We start from the raw sequence: 16,828 nt of genomic DNA on the forward strand, positions 1-16,828 counted from the left end.
AAAATTGATAATAAAAACTGTTAATAAAAAACAAGAAGGGTTTTAGTACCAGTTTTTATAATCAATTTAAAAAAATTGTATGTCCAATTAAAAAACTCTTTATCTGCTATGGGAGTAAAAATATACCTTTATAGGAGCAGCATAGATACTGCTAGGTATGGTTATTCTGAAAAATGAAAAAAAAAAAAAAAAAATTTTACTCAAATTTCTTTATTTCAATTTATAACATATGTGAGCAATGCTGGAATTTTAACAGATATTTTAACAGATATTTGGCACAAGGAGTAAATTTACTAAGATATGAGTTCTATTTCAGATGGGCTATTGCTATGTGCAACCAATCAGAGAAGATTCTAAATAAAGACAACGTAGATTCTGATTGGAAAAGAAAATAGTGCCAGCGCTGGCTGAAGGATAAAAAAATGGTTCTCTTATAGAATATTTTTAATATTATGGATGTCAATAATTTAATAGATACCACAATAAAATGTTATAGTCAACATGATAAAATAAAAATAAAAAGCCTGAAAAACTAATTCAGCTGCACTTGTAATACCCCTTTCACACCAGAAATGCAGAGACAAACCCGGGAATTACATTCCCGGGACAAGCAGGGACATTCCCGGGTTGGGACCCATTCACACATGCTTTTGAAGCAGGGACAACCCGGGTCGGCACCTTTCACACTGAACCCGGGATGACCCTGCATTTCTATGAGGCAGTCCTCTGCCTGGGCAGTTCTCTAAGTTAGAAATCTCCTAAGTGAGAAATTACAAAGTGATATTACTTTTAAAGAACAGTTAAAAAAACAGTTATCCTGTTATCCCTGAATATGGATTGATTATTTGTTTCTCTCTTCTCACAGGTATGTGAATTTTCATTTGTCCGCACTACAAATACCAGCGCTCTGCATCTACTCCTATTGAGGTCTTGCAGTAATTATTCCATGTATGTGAATTTTCATTTGTCCGCACTACAAATACCAGCGCTCTGCATCTACTCCTATTGAGGTCTTGCAGTAATTATTCCATGTATGTGAATTTTCATTTGTCCGCACTACAAATACCAGCGCTCTGCATCTACTCCTATTGAGGTCTTGCAGTAATTATTCCATGTATGTGAATTTTCATTTGTCTACTTAAATCACTTTTAACTGCTAATCTGAATTATGGCAATTGCAGAACTAGTGTTGTATTGTTAAGGATGTTTCTAGCCTTTGCATAACCTGTTTGAAGCTGTTGTCAGTGAGGCCTAATTTATTGGGGTATATATTTTTGGCTAGTGTTTATTTAAAACAAGCTAATTGATGTCCTTTGATTAGCTGGTCATGTGCCCTCAGCTGTAGCCTCTTCTAATCAGACTTGGTATATATCTTCACTTATTAGGCAGTCCTCTGCCTGGGCAGTTCTCTAAGTTAGAAATCTCCTAAGTGAGAAATTACAAAGTGATATTACTTTTAAAGAACAGTTAAAAAAACAGTTGAAAAACATTGAACAACATCAAGCAAGGTAAATACAATATACATTATTACATCATGCTTACCAAACTGCTACTTCTCATTTCATTACATGGAGTTTTCTCCAAACTTCACTCATCCTGTAATCTCCCTGACACTCACCACTCTGTGCACATTGCCTCTTCTATTATTCACTCCCCTCTTCTAAACACTCATGAGCTCTTTACTTACTTCTCTACTTGTACTTTCACATCCACATCCCACCACCAATACAAAAAAACACAAACATCCACCTTTATCTATCTCTCCTTTCTAATCTTATTAGCTGGTGACATATCACCAAACCCAGGCCCAAACCACCTGTCCCACTCAGAGTTTACTGGTTGTATGCCTAGAAATTCGGCTAACCTCATAAATATCACATGCCTCCCACCACACTCCAAACAACTTAAATGTGCCCTATTGAATGCACGCTCTGTTTGCAATAAATTAACATCCATCCATGACCTCTTTATCTCTCACAAATTCAACCTGCTGGCAGTTACAGAAACCTGGCTCACACAATCAGACACGGCCTCGCCTGCAGCACTGTCACATGGTGGTTTCCACTTCACTCACACCCCCAGGCCTGGTAACTGTAAAGGAGGTGGGGTTGGTATATTACTGTCACAAGACTTCACATACTCAGTTCTACCATCTGCTCCTTCACTCACATTTACATCATTTGAAGTTCACTCTATTAGGATTTTTTCCCCTTTCTCTCTGCGTGTTGCTGCGATCTATCGCCCACCTGGGCTTCCCAAAACTCAATTTCTAGAAGATTTCTCTGCCTGGCTCCCCCATTTCTTATCCTCTGACATCTCCACTGTCATCCTGGGTGACTTCAATATTGCTATTGACAGTCCACCATCTTTGCATGCTTCCAAACTCCTCTCTCTAACCTCCTCTCTCGGCCTCTCCCAGTGGTCTGACTCCTCTACTCATGAGGAAGGCCACTGCCTTGACCTTGTTTTCACCAGGCTGTGCTCAGTCTCTGATTTTACTAACACTCCCTTCCCTCTCTCTGATCACAATCTCATTACCCTCTCACTCTCTTCCATTACCCCAAGCTCACTGACACTGAAATCATGCAAGCCTACTTTAACCCGTAGAAATACTAATGCAATTAATTTTCCACAACTTACCACCTCCCTGCAACAACAGCTCTCACTAATTTCTACATTTACCTCTCCTGACTCTGCTGTTTCCCACCTCTACCAGACTCTTGAAACAGCCCTTGATGACGTGGCTCCAGCTACCCATTACACCCCACGTAGGCTTAGATGCCAACCGTGGCACACCAAAACAACAAGACAACTACGAAATCAGTCACGTAAAGTAGAACGCCAATGGCGCAAATCTCGTAGTACGACTGATTTCCTCGCATATAAAACTAGCTACTACTCCTACAGCAATGCTTTGGACACTGCCAAACAAACATACTACCAATCTCTCATCTCTTCTCATGCCACCAACCCTAAGCGACTTTTTAACACCTTTAAGTCTCTTCTGTACCCTTCCCCTCCTCCCCCACCGGCTACCATCAGTGCACAAGAACTTGCCTCCTACTTTAAGGACAAGATTGATAACATCCGAGATGAAATGGTATGCTCTTCCACAACCTCTAACCCTCTTTCTTTCCCACCTGAACCCTCTGGCACTTTCTCTTCATTTGAGCCCACAAATGAAAAGGAAGTATCCGCACTCTTCTTATCCTCTTACTCTACTACCTCTCCTCTCGATCCTATACCTGCGCAAGTCATTAAAAATATATCTCCTGTGATTATTCCAACCTTAACTAAAATCTGTAATCTCTCTCTTACTACTGGTACTTTTCCTTCTCTGCTCAAACATGCAGTGATAACTCCTATTCTAAAAAAACAGAATTCTGACCCTAACTCTCTCTCTAACTATCGTCCTATATCTCAGCTCCCATGCCTCTCCAAGCTACTGGAGAGACTTGTCTACTCTCGCCTCACAAACTTTCTTAACTCTAACACCCTATTAGACCCACTTCAGTCAGGTTTTCGCTCTCAACACTCCACTGAGACAGCACTGACTAAAGTGGTGAATGATCTGGTAACGGCTAAGTCTAAAGGCCATTACTCACTACTTATTCTTCTTGATCTTTCTGCTGCCTTTGACACCGTCGATCACTCTCTTCTCTTACAAACACTACACTCCCTAGGTCTTAATGATACAGCCCTTTCCTGGTTCACATCTTACCTATCTGATCGCTCTTTCAGTGTTCGCTTCTCTAACTCTACTTCCTCTTCATTACCTCTGTTAGTCGGAGTTCCGCAAGGTTCAGTCTTAGGTCCTCTGCTCTTCTCAATCTATACCTCCTCTCTTGGCAAACTAATCAGCTCTTTCGGATTTCAGTATCACTTGTATGCTGATGATACTCAAATCTATCTATCAACCCCAGAGTTGTCACCAGTGGTTTTGGGTCGAGTTTCTGATTGTCTCTCTGCCATCTCATCTTGGATGTCTTGTCGCCAACTCAAACTCAATATTTCCAAAACGGAATTACTTATATTCCCGCCAAATAAGAACAGTTACCATCCTGACATCTCCATCGCTGTTGACAACTCGATAATCTACCCTACCCCACAAGCTCGTTGCTTGGGGGTCATCCTCGACTCTGAACTGTCCTTTCTTCCCCACATTCAATCTGTCTCCAAATCATGTTACATGCATCTAAAAAACATATCCAAAATACGACCCTATCTCACACAAGACACTACCAAATCTCTTATCCATGCACTCATTATATCCCGCATTGATTATTGCAATAGTCTCCTAACTGGTCTTCCCAAGAACAGACTCTCACCACTGCAATCAATTTTAAATGCTGCTGCTAGGCTGATCTTCCTTGCAAGACGCTCATCGTCTGCTGATCCGCTCTGCCAGTCCCTCCATTGGTTGCCTGTATATTACCGTATTCAATATAAAACACTTCTACTTGCTTATAAAGCTATTAACCATACTGCACCAGCATATATCTCTGCACTTATCACAAAATATCTCCCATCTCGACCACTACGCTCTACACAAGATCTGCGTCTCTCTTCTGCACGGATCACTAGCTCCCATTCATTATTACAGGACTTTTATCGGGCTGCTCCCATCCTATGGAATGCCCTTCCACGCACATTAAGACTCTCCACCAGTCTCCAAACTTTCAAGCGTTCCCTGAAAACTCACCTCTTCAGGCAAGCCTATCATATTTAAGTTCTACATGCATAACCCTCCGAGGCACTTATGTATTATATAGCATCCCTTCTGGACTTATAACTGCTATGCTATTACTGGTGCCTGTCCTTATGTTTCCCCCCTATATCCCTATAGATTGTAAGCTTGCAGCAGGGCCCTCCTACCTCCGAGTCTGTCTGTTGTTACCCAGTTTGTCTTATCACTGTCTACTATTGTAAAGCGCAACGGAATCTGCTGCGCTATATAAGAAACTGTAAATAAATAAATAAATGAGAATAGCATTGAAAATGGCCTTTTTTAGGCTCACATTAGATTGTTGATTATTAATAATTAAGACACAAAACATTTGTAGTGTTTCAGCCTCTGTTTACTTGTGTAAAACAAATTAAAAGGCTTATGAAAGCATCTTCACCTCTAATGATTAATAGCTCTCTCACCTCCTCATTTGTCCAAGACATGGCACACATTGCAGGCTTTCAGGGGTTAAAATGCACTTCTGGGGTCTGTGGTGCCACAGAACATGCACACTGTCTCCCTGCACGCTGTGTGCTGCCTCTGAGCATGTCTGTGAGCGTCACCACAACAGGAAGTTGCCCTGCTAGCAAATCAGCACTAGCAGAGGCAACACGGGAAGCAGGGACATGTCCCTGCACCTTTCACTCCAGCCAGTAACCCTGGAAGGACCCGGGAGCAACCCTGCTACCTAGCAGGGTTGAATTGCCGGCAAATTAACCCGGGAATTTGTCCCTGGAACCTTTAACACCAGAGCTAGTCCCGGGTTGTTCCCGGACTCAACCCGGGAATTTAGGCTGGTGTGAAAGGGGTATTATAAAATCACATATGGTCACACCACTTAGAACTGGAAGATGGATTGATATTACCACACATATGCTGATGTAGTTCACAGAGGATGGAATGATGGCAATATCCCACATATGAATGCGTGCCTTTTATAGATTCTGATTGGTTGTCCATAGCAACATCGGCAACCATAGCAACATCACATGTGAAATAGAAGGGTTACTACTATCTATTGGGGCAGAGGCACCAAGCTAAATGTCCATACACACTGGACGACTATGCCCAGTGTGTATGGACAGCGATGATCGTGTTCATTGCTGGGGGGAAAGCCGTTCAGTGCATACATACTGAGCGGCTTTCCCCCTTACCGGCACTATCAGCGGGGGGAGGGCGGCTTTGCATAGTGCAGTGCTATGCAAAGCCGTCCTCAAAGCTGCTCATCTGCTGGTATTACCAGCAGATGAACAGCTTTCCCGGCGATGATGAAATACTTAAAAATGTTCAACTAAAATGTATTAGTTAAATCATGCACATAAAATAAACTTTCACTTTTTTTTAGTTGAAAAGCTCCCATTTGACATTACCCAGAAGAACATAATCTCATGGATTCAATTTGGTGAACAGGGGATTCAATTTGGTGAACAGGGGAGAATTACATCTACTGTACAATGCACCAACCTTGGCTGAGGTCTTCGACTTCTGGGGAGAAGATGAGTTGAGGTCTTCATGGACTCTGTCCAGCAGCCATAAAAGAAACTCTAAGGCATCGTGTTGAGAATTCCCTCGAAACTGGGAGCCAAACTTGGAGACAGCGTTCTGAAATAGAAAAGAGAAGTGGCCAGTGATTAGTAAAAAATTATTCTTAAATTGTCTCACTTATAGCTTAAACATTCTTCCTTTGAGAAAATTCCTCTGCCCCCTATTCCTTAAATTAGGTTATTGCTGTGTGGTAGGTGTTATATACAGTAAAATAATGAAATAAGTAAATATTATTCAAAGTTTAATTTAACTTGCTGTGCCCAATTTCTCTCATTTATTATGCCTTACTATTTCCCAGACACTGTCCCCACATCCACATGAAATGGTGCCTCTCCAGAACATAAATCCCAGGAGAATGCTATTGCCATAGACTACACAGTGCAAACAGAATGGTGAACTAAAAAAGAGCGCAAGTATTCAGATGTGCATCTATTAGAACCCAACTAGTGTTTGTCCAACCACTACAAACATAAATATGTGCAAAGAAAGTTTGTGACTGATTAGTAATGTCTGAAAGTGTTCCGGTGGAAGTAACAGCAATGCACCCTCCAGTCACCGTTTGGAGCCCACTTCCGGTAAACCATGTGCTCTGGCGGCCATCTTTCACACATGTGCTATAATTTCTTCATTTGTTTGGGGGGTTATAAGGAGACTGTCTGCCCACTTGTACCACACTTCTGAAGGACCAGTGCATCCGAAACACGTTAAGTGGTGGCAATTACCTTCATAGCCCGAGACTTTCCTGCCAACTGTTCTGGTTTCCTTGTGCCTGAGGAGGGGGATCCTTATACCGGTTTTGTGAATCCCCTTCTTCCATTGATGTCATCAAAGAGACCTGGATCCAGTAAAAGTCAACCATGTTGCAGTATCGCCATTGGGAGTTTGATGCATGCAAATTTTAAAATCTATCTATTGTGAGTTTCATGTGTAAATTAAAATTTGTCTTTTTACCATAAATAATAAACATGATGTTTTTTTTGCGTCTTACCCCACCTGCGATACCCAATTTTGGGTTAGGGGTGTTTCATTTATTTTGTCATTACAGGTCAATTCTGTCTTTCCCATTGATGGATATATATCTTATCATCTAAGATATGTATATTTTGCCTCTTGTCACATAAAGGTGTTTTATTTTGCATGTAAACACTTTCAGACAGAGCTAAACAGCCACAAACTTTCTTTGCACATAGACTACACAGTGTAAATATACCAATACAGCTTACTGAAGGGCTGCCACCAAGAGACATCAAAAATTTAAAATCTGGCATTAAAATATTCAGCCCAATTTTTTTATGGGACAGAGGTGCCCGCTTCTTACAAACCCAGGATATTACCGCAACTTGTTTCCTAACTCAGCTACCCTCGCAATAACTCTTTTCTTGCATTGACATACTCAACACACTATGATCTCATATTCTGCTACTCATGTTGTGAAACTTGTTTATCTGTGACATATGCTTCCCTGCTACAAATCGCTGTGCCAATGATTGAATAGCAGCATGCCTGAGATGCCACAATGATAGGTCAGTAGAGGACAGCTATGGATTGTAAGCACAGTTTCTGCATATTCCAGCCCTCTGACTCATCTAGGCATACACACTAGTGACTAGGTCACGGCTCATCTGGTGATACTATTACAATTATAATGGGAAACTGATGGGTTCTAATATTAATTTTAAGTTGCTTACAGCAACCTCTAGGAACAGGAGAGGATAAATAAAAGCTCATGTCTAAAGTATACTTGCAGGGAATTACTGCGCCCATCTCAGCTATGCAGAAATAGACTGTGAGCTCCTCAGGTTAGTCATGGACTCAAACTTTTAGGATTAATTTGACCTTATGCAAACAATGTATTTAAAATAATATTTGATTTAAATAAAATATATCACCCATTTTTGGAATTTTAGAAAATTATGGACAATCTGTAAAAAAATATTGAACTCAAATTTCTGAGTATTAACGTGTCAGTGTAAGACAATGGATGTTGCTATTTTATGACTGAAACCAATATTATTTATCCCGAACTCTCACGTGGTGCCTAATGGAGGGTGGTTTGGGGATTTGAATCATGGCTTTGAGTATCAGGTACAGTGTCTTGACCTGTCATGTAGTTGCATGCACTAGGGTTCTCCCCAAGAAGGGTTTATAGCTGTTACCGGGTATGCCATCCATCCACCAGAAACTGACATCACTGAGAACTCTGCCTAGCAATCCTCTAGGAACTATGACTTTCCTAGAATTACCATGTGTTAGGAAGTAGTGACATTGCCAATAATGATGGCTACCACCGAATGGGGGTTATTCTGGGCTACCCACTCGCATGCAAATTCGCAGGTGAGCGCAATTATTTTTAAATGTGCATTTCTGTGCATGTGCAAAATGTTCACCGGGCGCACACACCAAAGACTGCAGGTGGGGGGAGGCAGGTCGTGGGATCCTCCCATAGGAACACCCAGAGTTTCATGGGTGTTCCCATGAAAACACCCGGGTGCGGGGGGTGGGCAGCTGACATCACCGGATATCAGCTGCCCACCCTTTTCCTATCAAGGGTGCATGCAAACCTAAGGGGCCTGAGAGTCACTTGGCCATCGAATGATGTGGGTGTTGCCGCACAGGCTGTGAATGGATGTTTTGCCAAAACATCCATTCGCAGCCGCTCAGGCAACCCGAGAGTGCAGGGGGGGGGGGGGGTATATATATTGAACAGAAAGGTTTTCATTTAGCTTACAGTGGCTGATTTGACATACACAGCATAGTTCAGTTCCTGGGGAAAGCTGGTAACAGGGGGTATGACTTTAAGGGAATGACCCCATATATTATATGTATGTAGATAGATATTGTCCAGGAATCCGGAGTATAGACAAATATGGGGTTATGGGGTGCTCCCCTAGGGAAGAGAAACTTTCCAAAAATAGCAGTAGGTCCGATTTTTAGGCCAGAGAGGGCACTCACCAACACAGCAGGTAAAATTGCTTTTTAATCAGACATTGCAGACAGGCATGGCTTGCTGTGGTGACACACTGAAATTCTGTAGCTGTCTTGAAAACGGCCCTCTGGGGTTGAAACGTTGACCATGCCTGTCTGCAATGTCTGATTAAAAAGCAATTTTACCTGCTGTGTTGGTGAGTGCCCTCTCTGGCCTAAAAACCGGACCTACTGCTATGTAGATAGATAGATAGATAGATAGATAGATAGATAGATAGATAGATAGATAGATAGATAGATAGTGGACACGTCTGGCCCCTTCCATCCCAGTGCTATGCTCCGCCATGTAGCAGTTAGTTGCGGGACGATAGTGTACTGCTGGTGTGAGCTGCTGTGTACTTCAGACTAAGGGTCAGATGTATCAAGCTTCAAAAGTGATAAAGTTGAGACTGATAAACAACCAGCCAATCAGTACATACCTGACATTTGACATGACAGTTAGGAGCTGCTTGGCTGGCTGTTTATCACTCTCCACTTTATCACTTTTGAAGCTTGATACATCTGGCCCTGAATAACTCAACATCTGGAGTCTGGAGGACTCCAACTACAGGGAGGGAATTTAAATGACTAGAGAGAGTGTATGGTAAACTTAGCAATTTCTACCATGAAGTTCATTTAAGATATTTTCAGATTTTAGGCTACAGAAGGAAGGGACCCCAAACATAAATACTGTTTAAAAGACACATTTGCAATAATTGAAAATACAACACACTCAACCTTGTTAAAGGCAGAACCATTATTCCTAATTATATGTGTACTTGGCTGTTTGTAAATAGCAGCAGCCCCAGACACATAAACAGGTGACTTCTGACCTGAGCACTTCCTACTCATCTAAACTTTATTGTTATTTTAAATAATTAACCTTCTGGATGAACCAGTTCCCTCAGCCACAAAGGCATCCTGAGGCAGGTTCTATGCCCGAGTATCAGGGGGAAAAGAATCCAGCCAACGTAATGAAAATATCCACACTAGCCAGTCCTGTTGTGGCACAGAGAGCCATTGTGTGAGGGAAACCGGTTTATCAGCAATCACTTCCCACTCAGGAGCAGAGTGCAACACAATAACCCCTGCCCTGCTGGATTATAATGCTGCACGAAAACAAAATGCTATTCACAGTGATACAATTATCTGATCCTATTTTCCATATTCATTTTGCAATTTCAATAACAAAGGCTGAATCAATTAGTACATTTTCTTTTAAAAAAAAAGAACCTTTAATTTGAGTTTAAGTTTAGTAGAGGCATACTTGCCTACTTTTAAAAACTAGTTTCAGGGAGATTATAGTTGGTAATAGAATTTTGTACAGCGCCCTATTGATGGGACGTGTCATGCTCCACCCACAGGGCGTGTCTTATTCCATATATGGAGAGATTGTGAACGTGGCACCTAGAAGCGTGGGTGTGTACTACTACATTTGAGTGGAATCTTTTAACATGACTTATATCCAACTGTAGATGAGCCCCAAAGCAGTTAGTAAGAGATAATATACTTGCTAAAGTGCTGGAAAATGGTGCTGATGATGCAATGTAAATGTATCTGTCTCTTATTTCTTTTTTTCCCTAAAAATGTAACAGTGTAATGTGGGCTAGGTAAATGAGGGAGTTTGTTAGACTAATGAGGGAGTCTCCTACAGAATGCAGGAGGGTAGGCAGCTATGAGTAGAGGTTGCAAATTAAAAACGGACTAGAAAAACAGAATATGGTTTATTGGTTTATTGGGTGAAGTGGGCCATAAGTAAACAGCATCACTTGTTTCAGGTGTGGTACATCAGGTCAACAATGTTTAGGTCGACTCCAAAGAGTCTACATGCACAAAGTCTACAGTGACAAAAAGTTAAAATAAGTAAACAGTTGAAACAGAATAGGATGACACATCAAAAAGGTCAACATGTGTTTTTCCATATTTTTTTTGTGTAATTGAGAGTCTGATGCCCTTTGTAGGCAGGGAAGGGGATGCAACATCCTCCCTTTGTGGAAAGTGGGAGGGAAGAGGCCAGGGTTCTCAGTCATTGCTCCACTACAACAAACGGCTTGCGTGTCCCCATGGCTGTCGTTGGGGGTCAGATGCTTTCCTTTACGTCTACTACACACTTTATTAATACCCCTTTCACACCAAAATCCTGGATCCAACATGGTATTTGGAACAAGGATCCAATACAGGTCGGTTCCGGGATTTCTCCTGTTTACTCTGCAGTGCTGACCCAGGGGCAGTGGAGATGACATCATCTACAAGCGCCTGGACAGCCACTCACCCTGCCGGGACTGCCGATTGCCATGCTACAGCAGACAGCAGCGGAGGCTGTGTGTGCCCCAACCTCCAATCCAACCTCCATACTGACTGCAGGAGGTTATGGTCTGGAGGTTGGGCTTCCCAACCTTCAGGTTGGAGGTTGGGAAGCCGGGTCGGATGACCCGGCATACCCGTTTACATTTCCCCTCACCCAGGTCCTCCACGTGTTCCACTCTGGTCAGGACCAGGGTTTTTTCAGCTACCCCTTTTACACCAACGCTGACCTGGGTCCACGATGCAAATACCTGTGTTTTTGCCTTAGGGGTTTATTCTAGTTCATTCTTTCTGACAAAATCCTTCTTAAATGGACAAAACCATGTGCACTGCAGGGGGGCAGATGTAACATGTGCAGATAGAATTAGATTTGGGTGAGTTATTTTGTTTCTGTGCAGGGAAAATACTGACTGCTTTATTTTACACTGCAATATAGATCTCACTTTGTAGAAAAACCCCACCCAAATCTAATTCTCTCTGCACAAGTTACATCTGCCCCACCCGCAGTGCACATGGTTTTGTCCATCTAAGAAGGATTTTGTCAGAAAGAATGAACTAGAATAACCCCCTTAGTGTAAAATGGGTATTTCAGAGCAGCACGTACAGTAGGTTTATAATAAGTCATCCTAAGTACACTATGTTAAAGCATCCTGATGGGAGATAGACAGTAATGGGTAAATTTACTAAGATGGGAGTTCTATTGAAAATGGGATGTTGTCCATAGCAACCAATCAGATTCTTCTTATTATTTATTTAGCACCTTCTGGAAGATAATAGATAGAATTAACATCCCATCTTCAATAGAACTCCCATCTTAGTAAATGTATCCTTAAATTTACAGTTAATAGGTCACAACCAGATGGTCGACAGTCAATAGGTCACCAGGTCCACAATGTCGAAGGGGTCAAAATGTGGAAGTGGACTTTTATTGACAGGGACAAAAGGTCTACAGGGTCAAAAAGGTTGATGTACAAGTTTTGACACACAAAAACCTGTGAGACGTTTTTCATAATTTTTTGGAGTTAGGGGTTAGGCATTATGGGGGGTGGGGTTTAGGGTTAAATAACACAGAAAACATGTATCAACCTTATTTTGTGTCACACATTTGCATAGCAACCATTCAACTGTCAACCTTTTGACCCAGTGGACCATCTGGTGTCAACCTATTGACTGTCTATCAAGACACTGTTGGTCTTTTAATCTACACCCATTTGTTACAGGAGCTAGGAACTTACTCAGAGGAGATGTCTTGATGTTGGCAGTTGAGCAGATATATTTTACATAATCCAATACAGCAGGAGTGTTGTCCAAATTTAAATAAATATACTAGGGACAATCATTGGCAGCTCTGACCAATAGTTTTATAGTGAAAATAAAGGTATACCTGTAACATGAGGCATAGGCGCTGATTGTGTGGGTGCTCCCGGGCCTGCGCACCCACAGAAAATGATGAGCACCCATGGACGGTTCCAGCGGGTACCAAGGGGCCCGTGTATAGGCCCCAGAAAATCCGTCCCTCGCCCTCACACAAGGAGGTCGCATTCCCAGAGGTGCATTGCAGGTCCGACGTGCAATGCGCCATGATGTCACGCAGCTCTGCGGACCCGCCCCCACTCAGAGAACAACCTGTGCAGACATGGCTGGCAGGGTTGGACTGCCAGAGCTGTGACAGCCAACCCCAGTAGCCCTTTGGCCATGCACACAGCTGGGATGGACCACCAGCATGGCAGCAAAGACCGGTAGGCGGCGGCCCTCTTTCCCCTAACAACCATCCCGGGGCCCCGGCTACACCCCCCTACATTGTTGGCTTTGACAACCTGCTCCTTAGTAAATATCCTGGTGTGTCAAATTACTGATTAATATTGTATTGATTTACAGTGCCAACAGGCACAGAAATTCTAAGTATGCCCATAACTAGTAGCACAAAGGTGTCGTGCTCTGAAAAAGTAACCTTGTATTCAAATGATACAGAAAAGGCTGAGGTTCCCTATTAGATTGCAAGCTCAAGAGCAGGGATACAATTGGCAGTTATGTTTTTGTTGCACTTTTGTTGGTACTGATCTCTGGAATTAATTTTTACTATGTTAAAAAAAGACGAAATAAAACATAAAGATAAAAATTTGTCGCAATATTAAGTAACTGAGTGAGGATTCTTTAGTTGCCACAAACTATATACTACAAAAAACTTGGGACAGATGAAATGTATAGGAGCCAAAAGGGGCATACACATGGCGTGATTTTAGCCTAACCTGACTAGATCGCTTTGAAATTAATCACTGATAGCTCCGTGTGTGTGCTCCCCAAGCAAGGGCGATGCGCAGTCCCCCAGGTCACCACCGCCTGACTAGATCTTGACTACATGAAGTCAAGTTCTACTCAAATTTCTCGCCTTTGCTGAGCAGAACACTGGTTAGCAGGGGCGTTCAAAAAAAGTCGTCCTTCCCTAGAACGCTCATCACGGAGGGGCATGCACATCTCAACATGTGTAGGCCCCTTAAGTTAGTGAGTCACCCCAATGCTGGTAGTAGCATTTCTGGATTTTGCTTTCCATAGTCTAGGCTAGTAGCATGAGTATAATTTTTTTTTACCATCTATTGGACACAAGCATGGACATGTAACAGAGAATGGACCACCAAACATAAATTCAGGACCCACACACAGACACAGACCACCACCTACCCCATCATGTCCCAATTTTGGTGGGATAGTCCCACTTTTTCCAGAATTGTAGTCATCCCACCCACAGACTTGGGGTGTGAATCAATGTCGACTTCCAGGAATGCTGTGTAAGATCAAAACACAGGGTTTCGTGATTCACCTGGCATTTATTTAATTCTCTTGTTCAGATATTTCCTATACAATTAAAGGCTAACTATGCTAATCAGCTCTATGTGGGGGATTCAAGTATTTTGCTTTGACAGCGGCTACTAGATGGCATCCTCCTGAGCAATTCGAATTTTGCTCCATTTAGGCACTTACAGTGACCAATGCTGACAGTACTTACTGGTAATGGTTACTGGGCTGGTAACTAGTTGTATTAAAGTTATCTTAAAATGCCATTGTATCTTTCCTGTTGTCTGATCTGTACAATCTAGGGGCTCATTTATCACATAGTGATTGCGGCTAATTCCCCGAAAACGGGTATAAGCCGCAAATATTAAGTATTCCCCGAATGTATCTAGTAGGGACCACAGCAGGAATCTCCAATCGCAGCTGCTTCCCCCATAGGTTTCTATGGAAGCTATGCTAGCCGCCATTCGCAGATGGTGGTAGCACATTGTAGCCAATGCACTACAGACTTCACTGCTATTGTGGCAGTGCAGACAGCACGGGTCATCGCAAACCGCACATGCGCAGACCTCTGGCACCCGGCGAAGGAGATAGCAGGGATGGGCTCCCTAATGAGACCCTGTCCCTACACCTGCAGGTAGATCTCACCCAGATTGCATTGCATATTCGTTCCAGTAGTAAATGGGCCCCATCAAACTTAAGGTACCCCAGTTCACTTAGGGGCCCATCTTGGGCCCATTTAACAATGTGGTGCAATTCTACTAGATATTGCCCCCCAGATAACATTGCAAATGTGATCATTAATAATCGGACTCCCTAGTGAGTTATAACGCTAACACCCAGGTGCCGCACAATCTTCAGCAGCAATCTAATGCAGTTTTACGCTGATCATTTTAGTCAAGTTGCGCCTAGTATATCAGAGGCTTGTAGTAAACTGAAAGGCTGTATTTTCCATTTGCCATCTTTCACCTCAGTATCGTAACCAATTCCCAGTAAATTATTAGTATACATTCCCATGAATATTAGTTTAGCCACTTTATACCTAAGTGATGTCACTAGTTTCTAGTAAACCGATAGCATGAATTTTGTGTAGGCGACAGATCCACTTCAATAATATAATGCTGAAAGAAAGCTATTGAATATTTAGTATAATACAAAATAAACAACTGTGGAATAAAATGAACAGGACATATTTTCCACAAGAGATAATGCATATTTTATGAACTCTTAGCAGAAGGAATAACCATGTACTGTCATGGACAGAAGCACAGAATCATAGAAGCACAAGGTGTGACAGCGACAGGAGTGTTACACATGAGTGATAGTAGTACACACTGTATCTAGTGTAGGAGAAGGCGGTGTTGTCTTACTACATGACTTCAGGGGTTTACAGCAGCCAACACACTTGACTCTCATGACGCAAGAGAATTGTGCACTGGAGCTACACAAGTGCTCATTTATTGAGACACATACACACATATTCCATAGCTGTAAGTGCTCATTCACATATGCTTTGAAAATTGGCATATATATATATATATGTATATATATATATATATATAGATTCTGTGGTGGGCGGCACTCTGCTTAATAATAAAGAAATACAGGAGACCTTGTGGTTGTTCCCGACGTTTCAAGCCTTTGCAGGCTTTTTATCAAGGTGCACTCTTGCACCTTGATAAAAAGCCTGCAAAGGCTTGAAACGTCGGGAACAACCACAAGGTCTCCTGTATTTCTTTATTATTAAGCAGAGTGCCGCCCACCACAGAATCTATTTACACAGCCTGGGTCTACAAGCTGATTATCCGGGAGGGCACCTATTTTCTCTCACTTCTAAGGCTCAATTGGAGTGCTGCCTATATGCAATTTCATATATATATATATATATATATATATATATATATATAGTCTCGTAGGAAGGAACAGACAGCGGCACTCCAAGGGTTTTCAAAAGCGTGTATTAAAGCAAACCAACAAGGGGTATCATTCACCCCCTTGTCAAGGTTTATTGCACTTAAACCTTGACAAAGGGGTGAATGATACCCCAAAACGTTGGTTTGCTTTAATACACGCTGTTGAAAACCCTTGGAGTGCCGCTGTCTGTTCCTTCCTACGAGACTACCTGTTTGTTCCAGAAGGCACCCAGGTACTGAATCCCAGCTGAGGGAGTGCCAGGCCGTCTACCTCTCTCTCTCTCTCTCTCTATATATATATATATATTTCACCCTGACGAAAGTTTAATAAACTGAAACGTTGATCACAGCTGTGGCGTCCCACGCCTGAATTCTTATCTTTCCAAGTCCGTTGAGTGCCTCTGATATTCGTTTATATCATTGAACACCACAGAGTATTTTTTAGGCATTCACCAGGGTCAGTTGTCAACAGGAGGGTTTGAGTGCGATTTTGGTGGCATATTTGAATTAAATGTTATTACCATTTGCACTCAGCATAACATAATTGCCATATTTCTTTGATTTTGGTTATCTGGAGAAGCTCTTT

The 16,828-nt window shown here is 42.2% G+C and overlaps 1 protein-coding gene across 2 annotated transcripts in view; it reads right to left on the reverse strand.

Moving 5' to 3' along the window:
- Nucleotides 1-16,828, reverse strand: part of USP43 (ubiquitin specific peptidase 43) — a 100,766-nt gene that overhangs the window by 67,322 nt on the left and 16,616 nt on the right. For both annotated transcript variants that reach the window (XM_083148394.1, XM_083148393.1), the window contains exon 2: nt 6,191-6,328. In XM_083148394.1, coding sequence (XP_083004520.1) covers nt 6,191-6,328 — 138 coding nt within the window. The remainder of the gene's footprint in view (nt 1-6,190; nt 6,329-16,828) is intronic.

Source organism: Crinia signifera, chromosome 6 (assembly GCF_055691185.1).
Source record: "Crinia signifera chromosome 6, ASM5569118v1, whole genome shotgun sequence".
NCBI classification, from domain to species: Eukaryota; Metazoa; Chordata; class Amphibia; order Anura; family Myobatrachidae; genus Crinia; species Crinia signifera.